This window comes from Dermacentor andersoni, chromosome 11 (genome assembly GCF_023375885.2).
Source record: "Dermacentor andersoni chromosome 11, qqDerAnde1_hic_scaffold, whole genome shotgun sequence".
NCBI lineage: Eukaryota > Metazoa > Arthropoda > Arachnida > Ixodida > Ixodidae > Dermacentor > Dermacentor andersoni.
This window is the reverse complement of record NC_092824.1, coordinates 123173742-123187345: the sequence shown is the minus strand read 5'-3', so window position 1 is coordinate 123187345 and position 13604 is coordinate 123173742. Positions and strand designations below refer to the sequence as shown.

The window sequence follows — 13604 nt, the reverse complement described above, 5'->3', positions numbered from 1 at the left end:
AACCATCCAACAAAGCAGTCTCGTTATCTAACAAGTAAATCGAAGGGGCACTAAGACACATATCACTATTGCAATAGATAGCCTGAGCCTCAATAATCTCTTGCACATCTTTATCTTTGTGCTTCGCAAGAACCCGGCAGGACCCATACACTGGCGCACAGCTGCATTCCTGACAGTGAATTGACAGATGACCGTATTGCTTATTTCTCACGTTTAGACTTTGTTCTCGTAACCGGTCATGAAACCTTTCAGTCTGTCCGATGTATATTTTCCCACAGGACAGCGGAAGCTCATAAACAACAGCTTCTACACAACCCACTGTTGCTTTATGATGATTCGTGGAGCATCCGACAGCTGGCTTATGGTACACCGGCCGGACCCATACACCGGCTGTGCGCCAGTGTATGGGTCCTGCTGGGTTTTTGCTGCCGGGTACAACTAAAAGGCCATAGCCTTTAATGATTGTTGAAAAGTATAACCTCTGAAAGCGCAGCCCTTACATGAGGTGAATAAACTGTTTACTTAAAGTGAATGATCATCCAAGAACACAATGATTTCATTACTGAAAAAGGCAGCCATTGTCACCGCCACTATATTTAAAACCCAGGAGTACCAAATTACCACTGCACTCCTGCCAACCGAGCCCAGAAAATAAAAGTTGTTTTTTTGTTTTTCTCGAGTAACACAGCATTCACATGAAAATGATACAATGACTGCTACTGATCTGTGGCACTCAGTAAATGAAAGGAAATTAAAGGCCTCCCATGACATGCAGCAGCTCTACAAGGTCACTGGCACTGATCAAGAAAAAGTGGCAGTTCCGCATGAAAGAGAAAGCATCGATAGCAATAGCAAATTAGTCGACAGCTATACGAAGTAAGAATAGTAGTTTAATCGGCCGTACCAACATGTAAATATTTGCATACTAACTAATTAACAGGTATGGTATCACGCATGCACAGGAAAACATGAACGCATCTCACTCGATGAGCACGGACACTTGCTGTCAAGACGCTGGAGTGAGGGAGAGCGGCAGTGGAAGAGCGGCAGCGAATTGGCCTTCGTGCTGCCTCTCGCTTCAATGCAAGCTAAGTGGCAGGAACAAAGCGCATGCAAAGTTATAAGCCATTGGCACATTACTACTACTCATCACAGATCGCTTTGAAGATAGGGGCCACACGGCCGTGCGGCCAATACGCAGTTGCTGTCGGAGTAGAACCTACACCCCCCCGGTACCTTGCGCACTATGGAAGACAACTCGCTTCCTCCCCTGCGTGCATGCGATCAAGCCACCAAACTCAGCTCTCGCATGCATTCACTCGCACCTACTGCATATGGCGCGGGCCAACGATGTTATCGCACTTGGACTTTATGCAGAACATTTCACGGCGATGGCGACAGCAGAAATACACCTGCAGTGTCCATATAATTGCTATCGCAGAGAAGCTATGGCAACTTAGAGAATCCTGCCCAGGACAGGAAATGGACCAAACTAGAGCCCGTATTCTGAAACGTTCGCCTTCCACGTAACTACCGCCTTGGCCACGGCTCCACCAACAGCGCTTGAATTGGCTCTTTTAGCGAAACCGGAAAATAAACAGCGCCATCTAGTGGTTCCGGCCCACGTCATTTTAACGTCATGGAGTCGATGGCTGCTGTCGACATGCACTGAATAGACGAACACGTCTTTTGATGTTCGGTTGGTGGTGGAGTGTAGTAGATATGAGAGGTGGTAGTTTATAGTAGTCTTTTTGGCGGCATCTTACATGCATTGTTTTGCGGCGATATCTGTTGATTCATTTAAAATGTTTCACACTTCCTTTTTAAATTTATTTTACCTAAAGCAGCCGTAGCCAACCATAGTCAGTGCGCAGGCCACCCGCACTGCGGCCCCTACACTTGAAAACAACCAGACGAGCTGATCTGCATTCGCACAGGGCACTCTCTCATGTGATGTGAAGCGTTCGAGAATGCGTGTTGGTAGTGCACGCTGACATCACAGGTAAGCAGCCACTTGATATATTGAATGCGACTATCACGGCGGCAAAACTATCGTGGAAGGCGAATGTTTCAGAATACGGCCCCAGTGGTCCTCAGCCTGAAGTGACAGAATAGCCACTGAGCTCACCTTCTTTAAGTTGATCCACTGAGTCATGTATGGTGGCACTGGTATGCCCAGGTAGGCACACTGCGAGGGAAGCCTGCATATGCCCACCACCAGTCTACTTAATCACATATTCAAAAAGGTTTACAGCTTGAAAAAGTAAGCAGTACAGTTTAAATAAGTAAGACAGGACAGGTTTTAGAATACTGTTGTTTCATGTTGTGTTGTTGTGTAGAATAAGGGTGGGAAAAAAATGTGGACAGAACAGACCCTCACGTACAACTAAAGTTTAAGGAATAGTTTCCAAGAAAGTGGTGGGGCATGCATGCTATGTCAAAAGGCTGATTCACATGGAATACAAAAAGAAAGGACCTAATGTGACTGAGATAACTTATTTTTTTATCTGTCAGCACTACTGGCAGGACACCAATGCACATGGCTGATTGTGCGAATATCTGGCCAACCTCAATAATTTCCCTCAACTGTCTGTCATTAGACTTGCTCACAATCACTGCATTATCAAAGAGCGGGGTGCAACTGCAATCTTTAAGGGAAGACGCTCCTCAAAACGACTTTTTTTTATTACTTGCACTAGAGGTTTCAAAATTCAGCCAATTATATTCAGATTACAAGAACGACACTACTTTTTGTTGAGCTGCTATAGTGTTTGAGTTATGCGATGCCCAATGGCAAAATAGTCATCTTTGCGAGCACTTTTTTACGCAGTAAATTTTCACAAAACGTATTGCGTTGTAGCTTGTTTAGCTCTTTGAAAATCGCAAAGTGTCGATATCTAGCTAGACAGCGTGTATAATTACTGGAACTATGCAAAAAAATTAGAACATTTCAACTAACTTCCTTTTTCTCAATTCTCTGAAAAATAACCTTATACTTTCGCAACTACTGCTCGGAGATATAGCAATTTAAAGTAGGTATTAGCACTGTCCATATCTTCAAAAGTATGTAAGCCAAATTTCGTTAGTATAAGACAATTTCAAGTGTACAAGGTTGTTTTCATGCGATGACCTGACTTGTGTACTACCGAAAACAAGTATTCTTGCAAGTGAAGAGCCCAACGACCAAGGCGGCCTGTAAGGTCTTTAAGCAAAGAAAGCCAACAGAGAGCAAGATGACCAGTTACGACATTATAGGTCTGGCCAAACAGGTAGAGACAACATTTGGCAACAGCCCAGACAAGAGCAAGGCACTCTCATTCTGTGATGGGGTAATTCTTCTCCGGAGCAGACAGGAGGCAGCTAGCGTAAACAATAACACAGTCATGTCTGCCCTGATAGTGAGCGAGGATGGCACTGATTCCATGGCCACTGGCATCTGTGTGAAGTTCTGTCAGTGCAATCGGATCAAAATGCGCTAAAATAGGAGAAGTGAGGGCATTGATAAGTGCCAAAAAGGCAGCAGCTGGAGGCGAGCCCCATGTAAAAGCAACATCCTTTTTTTGAGGTGCACAGTAAGGGGACATGCAATGTTGGCGAAATTACAGATGAAACGGTGGAAATAATAGCACAATCCAGTGAAGCTTCGTAAGGCTTTAGCCGGACAAAGAACAGGAAAATTCTTCACGGTGCAAACTTTTTCAGGATCAGGCTGGGCAGCCGTCACATTGACGAGATGGCCAAGTACTGTTATTTCACGGCATCCAAAATGGCATTTTGAGGCGTTCAGCTGGAGGCCGGCATTGCGGAATACCTCAAGAATCGTGGAGAGGCGCTGAAGATGGCTGTCAAATGTTGGCGAAAAAACAATGACATCGTCAAGGCAGCACAATCAGGTTGACCATTTCAAGCCACAAAGAAGCGAATACATTATGTGCTCGAATGTGGCAGGCGCATTGCAAAGATGGAAAGGCATGACTTTAAAGTGGTAGAAGCCATCTGGAGTTATGAATGCGTTTTTTTTGCGGTCCAATGGGTCATCAGCAACCTGCCAATAACCTGAGCAAAGGTAAATAGAAAAGAAATATTGGGCGACATGAAGACAGTCGAGTGTGTTGTCTATACGGGTCAAGGGATAAACGTCTTTCTTCGTTATCTTGTTGAAGTGTCAATAATCAACACAAATGTGCCAGGTGTTGCCCCTCTTCTTCACCAGCACTACAGGAGCGGCACATGGATTAGAGGACGGTGCAATGACATCTTTGGCCAGCATTTTGTCGCCCTCTTTTTGGATTATGGTGCATTCCGCAGCGGAAACACGATAAGGGCACCAGTGAAACAGTTTAGCATTGCCAGTGTAGATGATGTGCCGAACCACTGATGTTTGGCCTAAAGGGTGATTTGCGAGATCATAGATATTGGCATCTGATAGCAAGACCCAATGAAGCTTGTCTGCCTGCGTAAGCGGCGAGATCTGCAGACATAACTTTTTTGAAATAAACTTCGAGGGCCGTCGACGGCTAACACAGAAATATCGCATTCCTTCAACGACGACACGGTGGCAAGCACGATACCGGCAGGTAGCACATGGGTAGAAAGTCCTAAGTTCAAAAGAGGCAGGCAGGTTTTTGTTTTCGCATACAGTAACCACAGTGCGTGGGAGGATAACAGAGTGCACCAGGACCACATCGAGAATCAGGGAGACAACGTATTCATCATCGCACACAGGAGGAGAGGGATGCAATGGGACGTACCTAGCAGCTTGCGGTGGCACATGAAGGAACTCTACAGAACATAAGCAGCTGGGAGTGTCGGATATTACGTGGGCGTCAAAAGGGAGTTTCAATTGAAGCACACCTGAGGAGCAGTCGATAAGGGCAGAGTGCATCGAGAGGAAGTCTAGGCCGACGATCACGTCGTGAGGACATTGCGCAAGCACGGCAAACAAAACAGTGGTCTGATGGCCAGCAATGCGCACTCGGGAAATGCACATTCCAAGAACAGCAGATGTGCTGCCATCAGCGATCTGTGCTGCGTTCTGAATAGCAGGCATAACTTTGCAGAGCTGACTACGGAGAGCCGCACTCATTATTGAAATCTGCGCTCTGGTGTCTACGAGGGCCGTAAATGTAACATCTTCTACTTGAATGTCCAGAAGGTTTCGGCGCATAGGTACAGTCAACAGAGGATTTTTATACTGGGTCATTGATGCAGCATCACCTCCCGGAGCTGCACAGCTTAGTTTTCCGGAGCGTAGGTGCTGGGTCGTGCAGGGGATGAGGACTGGCATGGTTGTGGCGATAGAGATCGACGGCCTTGTGGGGACAGTGAGCGGCTAAACCTGGAGCATGGAACAGCAGCATCAGAAGCATGTAGGTCAGAGCAAGGGGAAAAACATTGAATGTTGCCTCCAGGACGATGCCAAGATCCAGTGGTCCAGTTTGAAAGCAATGATGAGCTACTGCGGCAGTGACGGGCAATGTGTCCAATGCGCAAGCAGTTGAAGCATAGGGGTCGGTCGTCTGCCGTTCTCCAGTGCGCCGGGTTTCTGTGGCGTGAAGGGTAGACCTGGTTCTGGGTAGTATTTGCAGAAGTATGTTCAGGTGCATGGCTGGAACAAATGGCAGATGATAAACCCAGGTTTGCGAATCCCTGGCGGATGACTGCTTGTATGAGCGACACAGTGGACAGGTTGGCTGAGTGAATGTCTGGAGGGACGGCCGTAGGAGCTATTGCTTTGAGTTTGCAGCAGAGAATGCGAGTTACATCTTCCGACGGTGTAGACTGCGCAGACATTGGTGGGGCCTCGCATGATGTAGCAGAGGTGTTAGGCAGCCGAAGGAACTGGCGGGTGATGCGGCGGCCCTTCACTTGCTCACATCGTTGACATTCCTTAACTATGGCATTGACCGTCATACAGTCCCTGAATACAAGTAGATTTAATTTAAATGCGTCGTCGGCTATTCCCTTCAATATGTGTGAAATCTTGTCAACTTGGGTCATTTTTGTGTCAGCTTTTGGACAAAGGCCCAGTAGGTCCTGTACGTACTAAATGTACGATTAGGTTGTCATCTGGACACAGGATCCCAGCTCCTTTTTAGCGGCCAGCTGACGGCCAAATGGTCTGCCGAACTCATGCAGCGTCACCTTGCAAGCGTCCCAACTTGTAAGATCTTCTTCATGCATCTGGTACTACATGCGTGCCATTCCTTTCAGGTAGAAAATCACGTTGGCTAACATCAGCGTCGGGTCCCACCTGTTGTGGTCACTGATGCGCTCATACATGTCAATCCACTCTTCAATGTCCAAGCCATCCATGCCAGAAAAGGTTCCCGGGTCTCGTTGGTGTAACAGAATCACAGGAGCCTGTGGCTGCTGCGCCGTTGTCACTTCGGTGGTCATCGCAGAGCAACCAAAACAGCAACTGTTTTGAAGGTCCGTGCTTGGTTGACGGAGCCAGTGTGCTGTCAGGTTTACCAAGCACCTCCACCAAAAAGATGCCATGGGGATGTATATTTACAAATTATTATTTTCAAGCAGCGGCGACTGATGCAAGGCTTTTGCGCGTGCCTCTGGCCTTCGTCGCCGTCGCCTTCGTCCGACCAACAGTAACAGCCCGTTCACTGCATCGTGGCAATATGTTTGTGTGTGCATGTGTATGCATGTGTGTGTGTGTGCGTGTGTGTAGTAAAACCTCGTTACCATAAACGCCACATTAAAGAACTTTTCAGAAATCCCCTGCTGACTTCTTATAGTTTCAATGTAAATATATTTCAGTACTATGAATTTCAGAAGACCAAGCTTTTCAGAATAACGATTGTTATTCAGTTTCCCTGTGATGTTAATGCCTCAGTACTAAGAACTAATATTCTGACATCTGGGGATTCTTAGATATCCAAGTATCCTACACGGCAGCCGAAACAGTAGGCTAGCAGACAAGGCATAGAGAGTGGACATCGCAGCGCATGGGTTCGAAAAACCTGAGAGACGGCACCCAAGAAAAAAAGAATGCAGGCAAGTGGAGAAGACAGCGCATCAGGTTTTGCAAGCAGATACTCCACCCAGAAAAGTGTTGCCTAGCAACAGAGGCACATCTCTTCCTTCTTTCACCCTTCTTTCTGTGCACGCCTCTTTCTTTCACACTTCATTAGCGGCCGTGAAGTCTAGCATGCCGTGGCTCCCCAATGTTTCGGCTTGATAACAAGAGCACACACATTTAGAGCGCCGCTCTTACGTGCCCGTTGCTGGGTTGAGTGTCGCTGTCCCTCAGCATAACCACACAAACGCGCTCATGCCACTACTCATGAATTCGTCGTCTTCTTCTTCCACAGCTGGCTATGATGCCGCTCATCATGCCAGTGTTCCCATACTGCCCATCCCTCTGCGAAGGCGAAGTGTGGGAGAGTGAAAAACAAGCACAGAGTGGGGGAGGATGGCTGAGATGGCGCCACTTTTAAACATTGAGGGACTACTAGATGTCATACTAAAGCACAGACAGTAAGCCTTTTAATGCAATATCGTTCAGATCTGTTTAATGCAGGCAGAAACCACAGTTCGTCCATGAACATTATCCAAGAAGCAGAGCCCATGCCACAGGAATGGGATATTGACACATGTACTTGTTTATCTTTTCCGGGTGACCGCTTGTCACCGCCTAACAAATGTTATCGCACAGCGCAGGATCAGTTTCTGGAATGTTATAGACGGTTCCATCCGCTGTCTGTCACAAAACCTTGCGTAATATGATTGCATGTATGCGCGACGTGAATAGTGTAGAACTTTGTGGAAGATACGCGAGTCCCAGCGATTACTCTGGAACATTCGACGCCTGATGTATGAAAGCCAACGCGCTTGACCGCTGATTAAATTTTCACCGATCGCCGACTGTGTTCGCTGCTTTCGTTGAGCTTTGAGTGAAGCCTGTATTTGTGGGCACAGGTTCGCCCAATAAAGTTAGTTTCGCCATTCACAGTTTTGTTGCTCTGTCCTCAACCGTCACTACCATGTGACAATATTTTACCACCTTGCTTCAGTGAATCCCCAGTCCCCTTTTGTTTATCTCAAACTTGTCTACATTACTACTGTCCCCAAATATGGATGCTTCCTGTGCTTGGGGCTTAAGACAATAAGGTACAGCTCATTAAAATATGTTCATTCATTTCCCTGGCTTGCATGCACAGAGTTGAGGTGCCATCCCTTCTGGACTGCATGAAACGGTACCCAAGCCTGCATGCGCGTTACTTGAGAGGACTGATGCTGCAACATACTTCTTCTTACATTCTCATTTAGCCGCACAAATACAAATATGGCATAAGTATATTTGCTGTGAAATTAGGGGATATTTTGAATACATTGATCATCAACACAGTAAACAAAATTATGAAAATATCAATTAATGAAATGCGCGTCATCAACTTGGGTATTACAGCACTTTAGGCAAGCATCAACTGAGTTGCTGACCACCTGCTGTTTCTCAGTGCTTTATAATTAAATTATGAGCTCTGGACCATAGCATAACGGCGTATTGATGAACTATACAACATATGATATACAATGTGCAGTCACTGCTAGTGGGAAAACAAAAGCCCATGCCATAGTAGATTGCCTCGATGCCAGGCTTCTCTATACACGGCGGGAGGTGGCGCTGACATCAAGGCACCCTATGTCATCGCTCTGCAGTCTGCCACGACTGGTGCCTCGTGATGCCTTGCGGCACAGGTGCAATCAAAGCGATTGACGAAAAGGATGGCACGTTAGTACCTTGATTGCACGCACTTGCGGTTCCAACTTATCAATGCTGCATGTAGGCACACAGAATATGGAAGGAACTGTAGCACACAACACGCCAAGTGCTCTGCATATTGCTTTGATTGCACCTGTGGTGGTGCAGAGCGCTTTCACGGGTTCCCTTGTTCCCGCTAGCAGTGGCTGCACCTGCACATCGAAAACCCTTTTAAAGTGCCCTCCCTGATGGGCTGCAACAGCACCAAATAATGGCACTATCTATGCAACACCAACCAATGTCTTCCTACTCAATCTTTTCTGATTAGCACTCCATGATAGGTGCAGAAACTAAATCTGTTACAACAGCTTTCTAGATAGAATAGAGTTTTGAGGGCAAGCCAATATCTGCATTTTTGTGAACTGTTGAATTCACCACACAGTATTCCTTGCCATGTTCATTTTCAGGCAATTTCCCTGAAAATACAATTTTCCCAACTGCATAGCATTTTCCTGAAATTGAAGATTTAAGTTTTCCGGATAATTCAAAAATTTTCATGCTTTCCACATGACCAATGCCCTGAATAAGCTTTGTTTTGCGTTTTGCATATGTCTATGATACATAAATTCCCATACTTTTCAAAAATTTAAGAACTACATAGCTGGTACACAATTCAATATCCAAAGCACCCTCAGTGGCACCCCTTTTTTCTGATATTCATGTTCAATTTAAACAGCAAGCTTTTTATTCCACTATTTGAGCATGCTTAACAAGCCATAAAACTGTGACCATAAGCGGAGAGTTATCATTATATACTATCTTCAAAGCAATCACCGATATTCTTGGTTAAAAATTCTAGAATGTCGTATTTAAATTATTTTGAATACATTTACATTTATCCCAACATTCAAAAAAAGCAATATTTATACTCTAAATTACTGAGCATGTGACATACATTCAACATAACACAAAGGAAGGGCCTTGCCTAAGCCAATTTATTTTACTTAAAACAATCTAAGTGCAAATTCAGCTAGCATTATTTCTGCAAAGGTCATCATTATCAGTGGCATACTTATGGGGAAATGCAACTCAGATATCCATTGTCATGGATACCATGGATATGGATAAAGTCAACTGCATAGAGTTTATGCACAAAATGTGTTTATTACTATTGCAGATGATCAATTTGCATAAAATTACGCCAAAATGCAGACCAGTCTTTCCAAATGTAAAACTTCCGAATTCTCCTACTGCGCAGGTGGTACCCTCAGCACCCTTGTGAGCTTCAACATCCAGTCGGGCATACTTTGCAACGTTGCAATGACAAGACTTAGCTTCAGCAACCTCACTGCTCATAGTCATTAACTTCAGAGTCGTAAGGACGCCTAACTCCTGTAGAATCTCCTCAAAGCCGGCTTCTGTTGAACCATGGTACGGCTATAGAAGTGGCCATCTCCACAACAGTGCATAAAGCAAATCTTCTTTAGGGTGCGGCTACCAAATCTCGCTATTGAGAAACTCAGCTGCCCTGAATACGGTGGAACAACAGCTTTTTCGCTAGCATAGCCTCTGCTTGAGCACTAGTGAAAAGTGGAGAATGAGCTGGGGCTGTTAAGAACGGCCAGCTGCAGTACAAGTTTGCCATCCAGTTGCGACTGTGGAAGCAACATCTTGGGAGCATTGCCGCCAACCTCTAGCCACGGCGTGGTCAAGTCGACTTTGTGTCGATATCAATACGCGCATCCTCCACTCTTCGTCGGTTCAGCTAGGAGCCGTTGTGACGAAATGAGTTTGGCGGGCCAACTATTGTTACCAAACTCCCCAATGCGGACCTGATCTGCTACGGGTGCGCGAGTTGCCGCGGGAACGCCGTTTTGCGCTCCTTCCCACGCCCCGACCAAGGCGCAAGACAACGCGCTACCCGGAACGGCTCCGAGTTTTATGAAATTCGCGTGGTGTCGGTTTTGGACCGTAAACACGTGTGTGTGTGTGTGCATGTGTGTGTGTAAACCGTCCTGCGGAGAGGCGGATAGTTTGCGATGACTAAACGAACGTTCGCATCACCTTGTATTCGCGGGAGGACCGAGTGTTTAAAAACTGCTGTTGCACGGATGCTCGACACACTTCTCTTAAGCAGTCATGTTGGACTGAGACCCTCTCTCAAGCAGTCATGTTAGACTGATATAAATACTGTAAATAAACCCATATTCCTCGTTCTCGATGAGAAGCAGTGCTTCCCTTCATCAACGCCCTCAGCGTAGATAAGTTGGACGATGGCATGGGCCAGCGACCTTCTAATTCATGCCCGACTCCAATCTTGACAACGGATCACGAGCGATGGGATTGAGCCCCCAATCCTGACAACTTGGGGCCAACTCAGCCAGATCCAATGCCTGCTTGTCGTTACACCAGGAAAACTCACCATCTGTGAAAAAGTTGTGAGCCTCATCAAAAAAGAATGAATGGAAAAGTTAATGCCCCATAACTACCCTGCCTTGATTAGAATCATTATTTGCAGGGTCAGAGAAACGGCTGAATTTTTGAGCTCATGAAAGTTGAATTTGAAGTGTAGCTTTGTAAAAAAAATAATAATAATAATTCTTAGTTTTAAAGAAAAATTTGATTTTTGTTTTAATCTGACTGCGGGAATAAGGCGTCCCCCATCAGTCCATCTCACGACTCTATCTAACTGTCAGCTCCCCTAGCTTGCGTTTTTGTTCCCTTGGGACCCTTAGTAAATTCCACATCTAACCTGAAGCAATGAGGCGAATCTTTGAAAAGTGCTAGGGACTTGGCAAAATGCAGATCTTGGTAGAGTGTGAAAAGCATGGCAGTTTGGTAACATAGCAAGAAAGTCACAAAATTTTGCTAATTTTTAGTCACCCTAAAGAACACTAAATAGGAACATTTAATCTGATTAAAGTGATAAAATGTTCGTTGAGAACACTATTTTCATTTATTTAGTGGTACTGGTAGTTGATTACTGGAAGGAAAAAGAAAGGTAGAAGTTCCATTTTGTTAATTTCGCACCGCGTCACCATGATGCCACGAATTTCAAAGTATTTTTTCGTATTACGGTCGCATTGGCTCAGTAAAGGTTTTTAAGTTATATCTTTGGCTTCTTTAGAACACAATGTAGTTCGTTTACAGCGAATAATAATTAACTATTCCTTAGTAGACTGCATTTAAACTCATGACGTCATGGCGACCTGGTGCGGGAACTTCAAGGTGGTGTCGCCACCAGCCTTTCCTTTTTGTGCCTTTTGTGGCTTGCCAAATCTTTTCTCGTGGTAAGAGCAATGTTTCTGTTATTGTAGATCTACTAGCACGGGTGAAATGATTTTTCTCTTTAGAGTCCCTTTAACAATACCATTGCTTTTTTGATGTCTAAGTGACCTTTTATCACTTTCATAGTGACCAAAAATAGGCAACGAGATGCCTTGGTAAATTCCTCGAGACTTTGGTTGATTGCCTTGCCACATTTTATCCAGAGGCAAATATACGTGCACCTCCATTTGTCACAACTTCTAAAGGCTGAAGAGCTTATTTGTGAGCCATGAACGTAGGTCAAAGCTGCTTTGCTAAGCAAACCAACATCTTGAAATCTGATATTTCAGAAAATCTGGGGTCATTTTGACTTATCACATTTCAACTACTGACTTACCACTGCAGGTTATAGTTATAGTAGTTAATAAGATAATAATGAATACATACAGAAACAATAAAAACAAATCAATTACTTAAAATTCAGAGCATCACCATCATCCCTTGACATATCTCACTTAATTTAGAGCGTACTGGGCAGTGACTTGGCAACTTTCTAAAAAAAGAAAGAAAAAAAAGTTACCAACACTGGTAGCCCATTCTGGAAGTGTTAGTTGCTACTGAACCTGCATTCTTGCAATTATGAAGCCATCAGAATTAATTAATTTGGTGTCGCTACGTCTGTCACCTGTATTAATTGAGAAAGCCAACATCAGGTGTGCACTGAAACAAATAAGCTTGGAGAGATTTTGCAATGTCATATAAAAAATTTTGTTGAAATAAAAAAATAATCAGGATCCCCGTGTGAGTCCTTATATGAACACGGCGAGTTGAGCAGTACAGACTCACATTTTCTGCAGGTCCCAATCACCAAAGGTGACAAACACTGTTCGGGCCTGAAGCAAGCCCTGCTCCCGCATCCAAACATCAAACTGGCTCAGCACTTGTTGCAGATGTGGCTGACCATCCACCATGTCTTGCACTATGCCCGTTAGCTGCACATACAAGCAGAATGTGCCATGCAAGCACGCTCTCCCACAAAAAGGCCCAGCAATGCTTTTTAACCAAGTTGCAAAACTTTGACATGAAAACATATCAGGAATTTTATTTGGCAATAATTCTACAGAGTTGTTTTGTAGTTGCAGAACTACAATAACCGGCAAGTATCCATAAAACCTTTCCTTTTCATATTTCATAGTGCAACACACACTGTGAGCACTGCCCGCTAAACACATGCACTGCCCATAATCACTTGACCTAGCCCACACTTTTTTTTTTGCTGCTTATGACTTACTTATTTTGTTTCCATTGCTATGACTCTGTCAACGCTGCTGTTTCACTAAATACTTGCAGCACTACAGCAGCTAAAGCTTCTATAGTGGAACACAAGGAGCTTGTACCAAAAAACCACAGCTAACAGAATTTTTCTTGTGTGCGATCTCCACCTAACACAAGAATGTTGAAGATAAAAAGTATAAGTGTCAGTCATACACAAATTTTTAAGACGGCATGTGTACATGCCCATGGGGAGCAGCAAGGAACTGTATTCAGAACTGCTGTGTCAGCCGATCATTGATGCATGAAAAGCAAATCGAAAGTATGTCTAGAAATTTCAGTGGCA

The 13604-nt window shown here is 44.8% G+C and overlaps 1 protein-coding gene across 6 annotated transcripts in view; it reads right to left on the bottom strand.

Annotated features, from left to right (window-relative positions):
- The window catches only part of Snp (Snipper), a 166476-nt gene that overhangs the window by 134135 nt on the left and 18737 nt on the right, over positions 1-13604 (bottom strand). For 3 of the 6 annotated variants that reach the window (XM_055075564.1, XM_055075563.2, XM_050186185.2), the window contains exons 4-5: positions 12833-12978; positions 2129-2201 (exon numbers count right to left, since the gene is read on the bottom strand). In XM_055075564.1, the coding sequence (XP_054931539.1) occupies positions 2129-2201; positions 12833-12978 (219 nt within the window). The remainder of the gene's footprint in view (positions 1-2128; positions 2202-12832; positions 12979-13604) is intronic. The other 3 variants (XM_055075566.2, XM_055075565.1, XM_055075562.2) reach the window with 1 other exon arrangement.